General features: G+C 44.0%; 1 protein-coding gene across 1 annotated transcript; it reads right to left on the bottom strand.

The window, feature by feature from the left end:
- Positions 1-502: 502 nt before the first annotated feature.
- On the bottom strand, positions 503-4,221 carry LOC145359892 (nicotinamide N-methyltransferase-like). The gene is made up of 3 exons (XM_080214729.1): positions 4,096-4,221; positions 3,935-4,008; positions 503-997 (listed from the first exon to the last, which is right to left on the bottom strand). Exons 1-3 carry the CDS (start codon positions 4,141-4,143, stop codon positions 562-564), a joined length of 558 nt encoding a protein of 185 aa, XP_080070855.1. The 5' UTR covers positions 4,144-4,221; the 3' UTR covers positions 503-561.
- Positions 4,222-13,262: the final 9,041 nt, after the last annotated feature.

Genomic DNA, 13,262 nt, shown 5'->3' with positions numbered 1-13,262 from the left:
TCCCTCCGGCTTGAAGGGTCCATTTGTCTTCTTTAATGGAACAGGAAACCCAATCTCCAGGACAAAAAAGGTGATGTGACTGTTTATCCCCGGGTCTGGAATTGGGCAAATGAGTGCCTGTATCAGACTGACAGAACCACGTGGCTGAGGGGAGTTCAGGTCTCTGGCCTAATCTGTACAGTTCTCATTAGTTGAAGCTGGCAGGGAATTGCAACAAGCCATTGAGTAGGAATGCATCATGTGACAAATATGCCCCACCCCTACTCAGTTAAATCATAGAAGAAAAGTTCCGGAGTTTCCCATAATTGAGATGGACTGACCTATTTCTCACCCCCAAAGTGAAAATTCAGACCCCATTCCATCTAAAAGGCAGCACAATGTAACAATGCCATGGAACGACAATGAGTTATCACTCTATAACAAATTCTTTTGAAGTTGTAAGGCCAACCATGAAATACAAAGGCAATAACAAGCAAGTATTTTGACTTGATTTAATAGTGCATATTTATTCTTGCATGTTGAGCTGATGTTGAACAAGTACATCTGTAATCATCTCCAGCATTAAGCAGCGAGGGGCAACTTGTGAGCAATCAGGAAAATTGCAGACTCACAGTCTGATATACTCATAGTACTTTCAGGGACAACAAAAGTTTCAAATCGATCTATTTCACAGCCAGCGTCCTGCAAAGCTCTGTCTAAAAAAGCCTGGTCAAATTTCAGAGTTGAAAACTTCAGTTCATCAATGATGTAATAGGTCTGGTTCAAAACACTAACCAGAATGAACACCCCGCCTGGTTTTAACAGAGAGGTTATATTTCTAAGAGCGGTGCGATATGTCGTTTTATCCTTACAGGCAGCCTCCAGACACAAGGACGTCACCAGACAATCAACAGGTTCCAATTCTATTGGATCCAGAGGGTTGCTTTGATGAACATCACACTTCACAACTTGTTTGATGGAATCTCTCAGCTTCTTCTCTTTCTCTGTCCATTTTTCCCTGAAAGGTACATGCACAGTGTCTGCGACAGGGTGCAGCAGGCAATCACATTCAATTTATTCCACGTTGAAGGAGATGGTGTGGCTCAAACATTTTAATGCTTGTTCTAATGAGTCCCCAGTTAACTCCTTAGCAAAAAGCAGAGTGATGTTTGCATTTGTAAAAAAGACAGAGCTTCTGATGGAGTATATTAAAATAAGCATTTGCCAACCTTATTGCATCTTTATTGCAGCAATTAACAAGTTGCATTTATATGGCGCCTTTTTTAACAGAATGAAATGTAACAAGAGGATTCACAGGAGCATTATCACATAAGATTTGACATGGCATCACACCAGGAGATTCTAGTGAAGATGGCCAGAAGCTGGTTTAAGAGGGTGTAATGTCCAAACTATTTTAGGGGTTGTGGGTATTATACAAGAAGAAAAAGAAGTGGTTTGCACATGTAGATTCAAAGTAACACATAACAGTTTTATTGAAAGAAATGTTCTCAGCACAGAACAGAAACTATACAGCAGCCTGTGAAACGGCCCAATGACCATTAAATCGAGTGACCAGCTCTTAAAGCAATCATGCAACTACTTAAAAGTGTAACAGAGGAGAGTTCTAATTAAGCCATGAAAGAAGAAAGAGAGGTAGACAGGTGGAGACTTTATGGCGAGGTATCCAGAACTGCAGCCTCAATAACTGACTTCTTTGCAGCCCAATTGGGCTGGAGCAACTAAAATTAGGGATTCAAGGACTGTAGCGATTTCAAGAGAGTTACAACGCTGGTGGAGATCACTAGCCTCAGGACAACGGGAAGGATTTGTAAAGGCTATAATGAGGCTGGTTCATCTCAGACAGTTATCAGGAACCAAGACAATTGCTTTGCGATATTGGAGAAAATTCCTGTTCATCCAATCAGACAAACAATCTGACAACTTAGAGAGAGAGGAGGAGTTCAGTGAGGTGGTGCTGAAATGAAGCTAGCCTGTCAATCTCCATGTGGAAGTTGATGTTGAGTTTTTGAATGGTGTACCGAAGGGCAGCAGACAGATGAGAAAATGGAGGGAGCCAAGGATAGGTCCTTGGGAAACATTAGAGGTAAATGTATGCATGCAGGAAGAGAAACCATTGCAAGATAGATACAATCAGATAGATGAGAAGGAGATAAGAGGAAGATGTAAGGTCAGGACTAGGGCAGAGGAAACCTTGGAAGAAGTCTGGCCTGGTGGACTTGAGGAAGGGAAGAAAATGGTAGAGGTGCAGGGAGGGGTAATCCTAATAGAAGTGAAGTCCATAGGCTTAATGCATTTTCTGTCAGTGAGAATGGAGAGGGGTTTCAGAGCATGGTTTGTTGTAGAGAAAAGAAGCTGAGGGTTATGGTTGCAGTGCAGCAAGATCCTGTAATGGAACTGATTTGGCAGAGCAGAGAAGGCCCAATAATGCCTCATGGAGGCCAACCAGAGCTTCCAGCGGTGGTCAAACCAAGTATTGTCATAAGCATGTCCTTGGACTTCACAGTGTATGAAAGGGAGATTGAATGGTGGGGGAAGCGAGGCAGTGGTGGAAAAAGGGCTTGTGTAATGGATTTAAATGGCTTCAAATGTGGATGAGAAATTGACAGGGATACAAATGTTCTAAAAAATTACACGTGTGGTGTTTTGTCAATGAATTGGGAGAGACTATTCCAGGAGCTGACACTAAGGAGATGGATTGGGAAAGAGAAGAGAGAACATGGGTGAGGAGCAATAGAAGGACATTGTGGCAGGACTGAAAGGAGGAATGATGAAAAATATTGAAAGATCCATTCATAAAAAAAAATGGCTGAGAAAGTGGAATGATAGACTCAGGTATGGAATGGCCTTATCCTGCACAGGCAATGATTTCCAGTCATTGTTACCATGTCAAGAAACAGCAGTCATTTTTCATACAGCAACATGTAATAAACAGCAATAAATATATTTTAGGTGTGGCACAGTGGTTAGCACAGCTACCTCACAGCACCAGGTTCAATTCTGGCCTTGGGTGACTGACTGTCTGTGTGGAGTTTGCACGTTCTGCCTGTGTCTGTGTGGATTTCCTCCAGGTGCTCCGGTTTCCCACCCACAGCCCAAAGGTGCGCAGGTTAGGTGGATTGGCCATGCTAAATTGTCCTTCAGTGTCCCAAGATGTGCAGTTAAATGTAAAAAGAAAAAGTCCTGACAAATGAGCCTGACTGTTTCATTCACTTTGTGGCGATCATTGCATCTGATATCAGATTTGCATCAAATTAATTTAAATGTCTACTGTGTTTTACAGAGGAGGTGCTTGAGAAAGATGCTGAGTGACTGAGGCAGCACTTTTCTAAGTCTACACATAACCTTTCTTTTAAGTGGCACAGTGGCACAGTGGTTAGCACTGCTGCCTCACAGTGCCAGGGACCCGGATTCAATTCTGGCCTTGGGTCACTGTCTGTGCGGAATTCGGACATTCCCCCGATGTCTGCACAGGTTTCTTCCGGGTGCTCCAGTTTCTTCCCACAATCCAAAGATGTGCAGGTTAGGTTGATTGACCATGCTAAATTGATCCTAGTGTCAGGGGCTCAGCAGGTAAATGTGTGGGGTTACTGGAATAGGGCCTGGGTGGGATTGTGGCCGTTGCAGACTTGATGGGCCGAGTGGCCTCCTTCTGTCCTGTAGGGATTCTATGAAGTGAACAAGTTTATCTTTTCCCTCACATGAGCCCTCCAACTGCAAATTTCAAATGAAACTTAAACATGGAATCGATCTTCTTACAGTGGACTCATTCCTGTCCTTTAACAGGCTGAAGGAGAGGCAGTGTGGGTTGGGGATCGAACCCAGAGTTTTTCTGGTCTGCAAATCTCAGTAATACACTGACTGGCACCTATAAACCAACGGACAGCTTTTTCACCTTTTATCAAAGCAATGCAAATCTAGCTTTCTTAATAATTACCTGTTGCCTTCCAGTTCACACATGTATTTTGCAACTGGGCTCCAGTCAAAAGCTTCTGGGTCATTTTGTAACCATGATGTGGGTATGCCGGCGTTGGACTGGCGTAAACACAGTAAAAAGTCTGACAACACCAGGTTTTAGTCCAACCTATTTTGTAACCACAGTGCAACCTCCTGCCGGTTGTTCAAAGCAAAGTCGGACAGAATCATTTCCTCTGCGTGCTCCGAGGCCCAGAATGCTACGTGAAGACAGGGGCCGCATCCAATTTCGAGCAGTCTGCAGAATTTTAGGCCTGGAATAATTCAAACACTAGTTATTTTATTAGGAAAGAATGTGGCAATAATTGCACTGAAGGAGCTGCTGAAGCAGTGACAGCTAAACTAGGCTAATGTGTGGGTCACATAATGAGTAAGCAAGGTTAAAATCGGGCTTGTTCACTAACCCATGATCCCATGAATAAGTACATTTAATACAAACTGAATATTTCATAATGAATTATAGAAAATGCTTAATCATTTGTTTAGGTTTTAGTGTCACAAGTAGGCTTACATTAACACTGCAATGAAATTACTGTGAAAATCCCTCAGTCACCACACTCCTGTTTGGGTACACCGGGGGAGAAGTTAGCATGGCTAATGCACCTAACCTGTACATCTTTGGACTGTGAGAGGAAACAGGAGCACTCAAAGGAAACCCATATAGACATGGGAGAATATTCAGACTCTGCATAGTTAAAGCTTATTTATTACTCCCAAGTAGGCTTACATCAACACTGCAATGAAGTTACTGTGAAAATCCCCTAGCCGCCATAGAATTTAGCACGGCCAATGCCCCTAACCAGCACGTCTTTGGACTGTTGGAGGAAATCAGAACACCTGGAGGAAACTCGCACAGACACGAAAAGAACATGTAGACTCCACATGGACAGTCACCCTAAGTTGGGAATTGAATCCGAGTCCCTGGCACCGTGAGGCAGCAGCGCTAACCACTGTGCCACCCATTCATTAATATAACTATCAACTTTAAATGGTAAAAACAAAAGAAATATTTATGCTTTGGGTCAGAGGGAATGCAAGGTTCTCACAGTCAATATTGTGTGTACTTACCATGCACCTCATTTGTCCTTGCTTTATGTCTGTTTCTTTTCAGTCATACTGGTAGGAACAAACTACACTAACGGAAATTAGCAGAATGTGGTATTGGTCAAAAAATATTTCATGGGTGCAGTCAGAAACCAGATGGGCTGCATGTATCCCCTGGCTGCAGATTGCCCACTCCTGAGTTCAAGAGGGCTTTGGTATCGATGTCTGCTTATCTGTCTTTGCAGGCAAGAATGAAAAGTCACTGTCTCATTCCTTCCTACCCCACCCAATTCCAATGTGATGATAAGGATGTTGCTCAGTGTAACGGGGACATTACTGCTCACTGGGGAAAGACCTCTCCCAATATGTTAGCAGCATCAGGGATTCCTTTCCACAGACGGGAAAGCAGCAGCACTGTGTTTGATCTGGGAAAGATGTAACAAGACTCTCAATGTGATCTGAGGGTTGGTCTGGAAAAGAGAACAAGTGTACTCTCCTAGAGTAGCTAAGAGTAGTGGGCGAGAAGAGGATTGGGAGAGGTTTAAATGTCAACAAAGATTGACAAAGAAATTGATAAAGAAGGGTAGGATAAACTATGAAGCTGGGCTAGCGCTTAATATAAAAAAGGATAGCAAGAGTTTTTATAAGTATATAAAAAGGAAGAGGCTGACTAGGGTGAACGTTGGACCCTTAGAGGATGAGAAGGGGGACTTAGTGGTAGGGGATGGGGAAATGGCTGAGGTCTTGAATAACTTTTTTGTTTCTGTCTTCACGGAGGAGGACGTGAATAATTTGCCGGGTGTTAGAGATGGAAAGGTGGTAGGACTGGAGGGTCTAGATGACATTACTGTTACTAGAGAGGTGGTGCTCGACAGACTGGAGGGGCTGATTGTGGACCGGATGGAATGCATCCGAGGGTTCTGAAAGAAATGGCGGAGGTGATAGTGGATGCCTTGGTGGTTATTTTCCAGACATCGCTGGATTCCGGGGAAGTGCCGGAAGATTGGAAAGCGACTAATGTTATGCCGTTGTTTAAGAAGGGTGCCAAGCAAAAGGCGGGGAATTATAGGTCGGTTAGTTTAACGTCTGTTGTAGGTAAAATGTTAGAATCCGTCATCAAGGAGGAAATAGCGAGGCATCTTGAGGGGAATTGCTTGATAGAGCAGACGCAGCACGGTTTCGTTAAGGGGAAGTCATGTCTGACAAATTTACTGGAGTTCTATGAGGATGTGTCTAGGGCGGTGGATAGAGGAGAGCCGGTGGATGTGGTCTTTCTAGATTTTCAGAAGGTGTTTGACAAAGTACCTCACAAGAGGTTATTACAGAAGGTCAGGGGACATGGAGTTGGGGGTAGGGTGTTAGCGTGGATAGAGGACTGGTTGTCAAATAGGAGGCAGAGAGTGGGGGTCAATGGGTGCTATTCGGATTGGCGGTTGGTGACTAGTGGAGTGCCCCAGGGGTCGGTGCTGGGGCCTCAGCTATTTACCATTTATATAGATGATCTGGAGGAGGGAACTGAGTGTATGGTGTCAAAATTTGCTGATGACACCAAGATTGGTGGAAAGGCAAATTGTGCGGAGGGTGTGTAGAGTCTGCAGAAGGATCTAGATAGGCTGGGCGAATGGGCCAGGAACTGGCAAATGGAATTTAATGTTGGCAAGTGTGAGGTGGTCCACTTTGGTAGGAATAATGGTAGGAAGGACTATTACTTGCATGGCGAAAAACTGCAGCAGGCGACGGTGCAGAGGGACCTCGGGGTCCTTGTGCATGAGTCGCAAAAACCCAGCTTGCAGGTGCAGCAGGTGGTCAGGAAGGCGAATGGGATGCTGGCCTTCATAGTGAGGGGGATTGAATATAAATGCTGCGGCTGTATAGGGCATTGGTGAGGCCGCAGCTGGAGTACTGTGTGCAGTTTTGGGCGCCGTACTTACGCAAGGATATTTTGGCCTTGGAGGGAGTGCAGAGGAGGTTTACTAGGCTGATGCCAGAGTTGAGGGGGTTGAGCTATGAGGAGAGGCTGAATAAACTAGGCTTGTACTCGTTAGAGTTTAGAAGAATGAGGGGAGATCTCATTGAGACGTATAAGATGATGAATGGGATGGATAGGATAGAGGTGGAGAGACTCTTCCCGCTCAGAAAGGACAGTAGGACTAGGGGGCACAGCCTCAAAATAAAGGGGGGGGCGGTTTAGAACAGAGTTGAGGAGGAACTTCTTCACTCAAAGGGTGGTGAATCTCTGGAATTCTCTGCCCGTTGAAGTGGTGGAGGCTGCCTCGCTAAATGTTTTTAAGACGCGGGTTGATGGGTTTTTGATAAGAGAGGGGATTAAGGGTTATGGGGAGAGGGCGGGAATGTGGAACTGAGCCACGACAGATCAGCCATGATCTTATTGAATGGCGGGGCAGGCTCGAGGGGCCAGATGGCCTACTCCTGCTCCTATTTCTTATGTTCTTATGGTGGCAAGGTGGCATAGTGGTTAGCATTGCTGCCTCACCACGCCAGGGACCTGGGCTCGATTTCTGGCTTGGGTCACTGTCTGTGTGACTTTGCACATTCTCCCCATGTCTGCGTGGGTTTCCTCTGGGTGCTCTGGTTTTCTTCCATAGTCCAAAGATGTGTGAATTAGGTGGATTGGCCATGATAAATTGTCCATTAGTGTTAGAGGAATTTGCAGGGTAAATATATGGGGTTATGAGGATAAGGCCTGGGTGAGATCGTTGTTGGTACAGGTGTGATGGGTGGAATGGCCTCCTCTTTCACTGTAGGGATTCTATGATTCTATGAAAATCCAAGGTGCCAAATTGCTGGATCCAGCCTACCCTCAATCTACTTTTCCCAGGAATTTTCCAGTCGCAGGTGTGTACGACTAGGTCAGCTACCTGGAGGCAGCTTTTCAGCAGCAGACTAGACAGGGAGGATTGAGTGTTTGTGTATAGGCCCTAGGGAACTACAGTTACAGAAGTAACATAAAGAGTGCATTTTCTTTTGAGCATAGTGGGGAAATGTGGTAAATGCTTTTGGGTGAGTAATGCCAATATGTGAATGAGCCTTGTGAGAACTGAACTGACTGACCATTGGCAATGCCAAGAGGATCATGGAAACTCACATCCAGCATATTAATGGACCACAAGCAGCAGAAAGCATTTCTCGGGCTTTTTCTGTGCATTATAATAATGTAAGTGCTGAAGATAGCGAGGAAATTCAGAGCCAGTAGTTACTTTCTTTATCATTTTTTGCTGCTCGGGAATAAAAACTGGCTTGTAATACTCGAAGATTCGGAATGCCAGAGATCCTTCAACATCCCTGTAAAGTTACCTGGGTTTCCCAAATTTCAATGACGGTTGGCCACTTTTCAAAATGACTTGAGTGTTACATGTAACTAAACAAATCACAATGTGTGAAAATAACTTGCCTCTTCTCTCATGCTTTGCAAGAAACTGAAAAATTCTAAGATGATAGAAACCCTACAGTACAGAATGAGGCCATTTGGCCCATTGAGTCTGCATCGGCCGCAATCCCACCCAGGCCATGCCCCCATATCCCTACATATTTTACCCGCTAATCCCTGTAACCTTCACTAAAATGCTAGCATTGAGTTAAACTTCAAACTGGCTGCCAATTTTTAAGTGCCTTGTATACTGTGACTGGAGTTAAAAGGGCAACCACCAAGCAAAAAAAAGCATATCTGATTTTTGTCAGAGCTGCATCATAAACTCATTCAAGATATTTGCTGAAAGTCTATCCTTATGAATTATGATGTGGCTTAATGTGTATGCAATAGATGGATATCAGTGCCTGTATGAGAGTCATAGAGGTTAGAGGTTTACAGCATGGAAACATGCCCTTCAGCCCAATTTGTCCATGCTGCCCTTTTTTTTAACCCCCTAAGCTAATCCCAATTGCCCGCATTTGGCCCATATCCCTCTATACCCATCTTATCCATGCAAGTATCTAAATACTTCTTAAAAGACAAAATTGTATCCGCCTCTACTACAACCTCTGGCAGCCTGAGGGAAAACAAAACAATGGAGAGTGTAATGTTACAGTTAATTTTAGCTAATAATGATGGAGTAGTATAGTACAGTACCATAAATATGCAGATACTGTTACATTTGGTAGTCCTGAGGCTTCTCTCAATAACTACCCACAGACAGGCATCAGAGAGCACAGCTCTTTACTAACTCTATTCACTCTACATTCCAAACATAGACTGCCCACGCTGGGCAGATTCCAGCAGCTCAACCCTCATCTGAGGTCACATGACCCATTTCCTTAAAGGGGCTACGCCTGCTGTGTAAGGGAACAGGGCCAGAAGATGTGCTGGTTAGGTGTATTGTGTGGCGACTGGGGGATTTTCACAGTAACTTCATTGCATGTTAATGTCAGCCTACTTAGAATCCCTACAGTGCAGAAGGAGGCCATTTGGCCCATCGAGCCTGTACCAGCCAACAACAATCCCATCCAGGTCCTATTCCTGACAATCCACTATACTAAGGTGCAATTTATCATGGCCAATCCACCTAACCTACACAAACTTGTGACACTAATAAATAAATTTGAAAACTTTAAACTTGTTCTTGCTGCAAATTTTTGAATCATGCATTTGGATCTTTATTATTCACGTGACATATCAAAGGAGTGATCCTTGGTTTTAGGATCTAAGGAGGTCCCCAACAACCTATCAGCCAATCATTGCTCTGGAAGTGTCTTATTTCATAGATTGAGCAAAGTAGGCACCGATGAATAGTAACATGATAGGGTACAGATTTTTGTTAGATCTTGGTTGAAGAAAGAACATTGACCAGGACACCAAAGAGAACTTCCTTGCTCTGAACATGGTATCTTTTCTGTTTACCTGAGAGAGCAGAAGGGATTTTGGTTTAACAACTTATTGGAAAAATGAAACTTCTGGCAATGTACCACTTCAGCTTGTACTGCAGTGAAAATTCAGCCTAGAGTTTGTGCTCAAATGTGCCGTGGAATGATAACCTTTGACTCAGGGTTGAAAACTAAACCACAGATGACAACCCACCTCATCTGAAGGACAGAACATTAAAACAATACCTCAATTAGAACAGAATTGGAACGTCAATTAAATATGTTCAAGGCTGAGATAGATAAACATTTAATCAGTAAGGAAATCAAAGGTTTTGGCAGTAAGGCAGGAAAGTGGAGTTAAGGATGATAATAACAGATCCATCATGATCTCATTGAATGGTGGAGCCAACTCAGTGGGCTGAATGGCTTACTTCTGCTCCATTGCCTTATAGTCCATCATCAAGTTTTATTGAATTTAAATTGGTGATTCAGAAATGAGTGTGCAATCAACCGAGGTGAATAAACACAATTCAAAAATCAAGAACTTGGGTGAAATAGCGTTTTTATTTTTCTACTTTTCGTTGGTGTTGAGAGGAGTTTCTGCCGCATTAGCTGCAGTATTGATTCAGCACTGAGCATTCTGACACTTGTAAGCAACAGGAAAAATACAGCCTCTGACAGAATGTTTATAGACTCATCAGGAACTATTTCCAACTAGCAAGCCACTCTCCCATTGCCCCTTAATATTGCTCCCCCAGAACTATGATCCTCTTTAGGAGTGAGTTATCTCAAAAGTTTTCTTAATTTAAAAAAAGTTAAGTCTCATCTTTTGTCATGTTTCAATGGGAGAATGATGCTGGAAAGCTGATAATCATATCAGATACACACACATTCACCTGTCTTACACACACACACACACACACACACACACACACACACACACACACACACACACACACACACACACACACACACACACACACACACACACACACACACACACACACTTGCCCCCTTTCTCACACACATCCACATGCACACATTTCCTTTTATCCCACACATGTACACACACATACATCCCCCATCTCCCTCTCTCACACACACACAAATACACATGAACATTCCCCCATCTCTCAAACAACACACAGATAGACTGTTCCCCATCTCTCTCTTAAATATTTACATACACATGTCCCCCTCTTTCACACACTCACCCTTCCCTCTTACACTTTCACCCTCTCTAAATACACCTTCTCTCACACACATTCATAGAACCGTAGAATCATAGAATCCCTACAGTGCAGAAAAAGGCTATTTGGTCCATCAAATTAACCTTTGCTGTCAGGGTGAAACCAAAAATCTGACACCCCTCTTCGGGTGCCAATCTGTCACAAGTTAAAGTACCAGTCTCTCAGCAACGGTGACTCTATATGATTGTTCATCTTTTATATGGGGTGATCAGAGCTCCCAATCACCCTGATAAAGTAGTCTCTTAATTGGAAGCGTGGTGGATTTCTGCTTCCATCTCCACTCCTCCAACTCCTCCCCCTCTGCTGCCCCTACCCTTCATCCCACTCTACTCTTCCCCCTGCCTCCACCCCCACTCCTCCATCCCCCTCCCCTCTTTTGCTCCTTCCCCTCCATATCTCTCCACTTCCCCACCGGAACCATCCTCTGCTGTGCTCCACTCCTTGTCACCTCCCCTCCACCGCCCTAACTCTCCTCCGCCACCGCACATCTTCTTCGTTGCCCCACACCAATCTTCTCTCTGCCCCCTACATTCTATCGTCTCCTGCCCCACTTCCTCTCTGCAACCCCTCTGTCATCCCTTCCACCAACCCTCTATTGGCTGCCACCCCTCCCCCACTCCCATTTACCACTATTCTCTCCCCCCACCCCTCCTTTGGCACAGTGAGCTAGATCTACATAAAATTTTATTGAATTCAAACATTCTGTGACTCAGACATGCGAATGCAACTAACTCCACGAAAGAAGCTTCACATGAGCATTTTGATTTAGTTTGACAGTGCATTTTGTTTCTTGGACAGAAATCAGTGTTGGACAGAAGCGATCTACAACAGCTGCAATGCCAAATTCAGCACACGGCATTTTAAGTTTCGTAAGCAAGGAGGGAAAATGCAGCCTCATATTCTGACGTAATGTTTACAGACTTGTCAGGGGCAGTTAGAGTTTCCAAACACTTGATCTCATAACCGGCATCCATCAGCACGTCCTCCAAACAGGTCTGACCAAATGTTACACATGAAAACTCATGATTGCTGACCATATAAAAAGTTTTGTTGAAATCACCAATTAGAATGAGCACCCCGCCTGGTTTTAACAAAGAGGTTACACTTCTAAGAGTATGCCGTTTTATCCTTATAGGCAACATCCAGACACAAGGACATCACCGAACAGACAACAGGTTCCAATTCCATTGGATCCAGAGGGTTATGTTGATGAACGTCACACTTCACAACTTGTTTGATGGAATCTCTCAGCTTCTTCTCTCTCTCTGCCCATTTTTCCCTGAAAGGTACAAACACAGTGTCTGAGACAGGATGCTGCAGGGAATCACATTCAATTCATTCTATGTATGCAAGGCACCTTTTAAAGATGCCTTGCATTGTGTAGTTCACTTTTAACAGTTCACATTCATTCTGATAATTTCCAGTGACAGATCAATTCCAATGCAAAACCTTGATAGTGAGCGTGTAAAGGGAGCCAGCATTTTTCTTAGTCAACATGTATCCTTCATAGAATCATAGAATCCCTACAGTGCAGAAAGAGGCCATTCAGCCTATCGAGTCAGCACCAACAACAATCCTACCCAGGCCCTAACCCCGTAATCCCACATCTTCACTTTGCTAATCCATCTAACTGGGACATCAAGGGGCAGTTTAGTATTGCACCGAACCCACACATCTTCGGACTGTGGGAGGAAACGGAGTACGTGGAGCAAATCCACGCAGACACGGGGAGAACGTACAAACTCCACACAGACTGTGACCCAAGCCAGGAATTGAACCTGGGTCCCTGGTGCTGTGAGGCAGCAGCGCTAACCACTGCGCCACTATGCCACCTAAAGTGAATCAGAATAACATTTTGTCATCTTATTGAAGTGCCCTCTAACTGCAAGTTACAAATCAAACGTAAATACGGCAATGATCTCTAACCATAGTGGATCCATTCTTGCCCTGTTTACAGCTTGATCTTTAATTCAATTTGGTTCAGATGGCATCAAGTTATCCAGTGCATTTTAGGAATCAGACCTAGGATCTTCTTGCATTGTGGCAGTAACACACTGAGCTGTACAGATCACATCAGTTACATGGCACAGGAACAGACTATTTTACTCAACAGGTCTATGTGCTTTATTCAAACTTTCTCCCACCTTTCTAGATTTACCATCATAAACCTCTATTCCC

This window comes from Carcharhinus amblyrhynchos, chromosome 29 (assembly GCF_965287045.1).
Source record: "Carcharhinus amblyrhynchos chromosome 29, sCarAmb.v2.hapA, whole genome shotgun sequence".
NCBI classification, from domain to species: Eukaryota; Metazoa; Chordata; class Chondrichthyes; order Carcharhiniformes; family Carcharhinidae; genus Carcharhinus; species Carcharhinus amblyrhynchos.
The sequence above is the reverse complement of the archived record's forward strand: the minus strand, read 5'-3'. Positions and strand labels throughout refer to the sequence as shown.

Bases quoted from the DNA above. Each gene is read 5' to 3' on its own strand.
- LOC145359892 (XM_080214729.1), bottom strand. From the start codon at position 4,143: ATGATTCTGTCCGACTTTGCTTTGAACAACCGGCAGGAGGTTGCACTG. The intron at 4,009-4,095 runs TGGTTACAAAAT...ATACCCACATCA, and splicing joins ACCGGCAGGAGGTTGCACTG to TGGTTACAAAATGACCCAGA. The intron at 998-3,934 runs GTAATTATTAAG...TGTACCTTTCAG, and splicing joins TGTGAACTGGAAGGCAACAG to GGAAAAATGGACAGAGAAAG.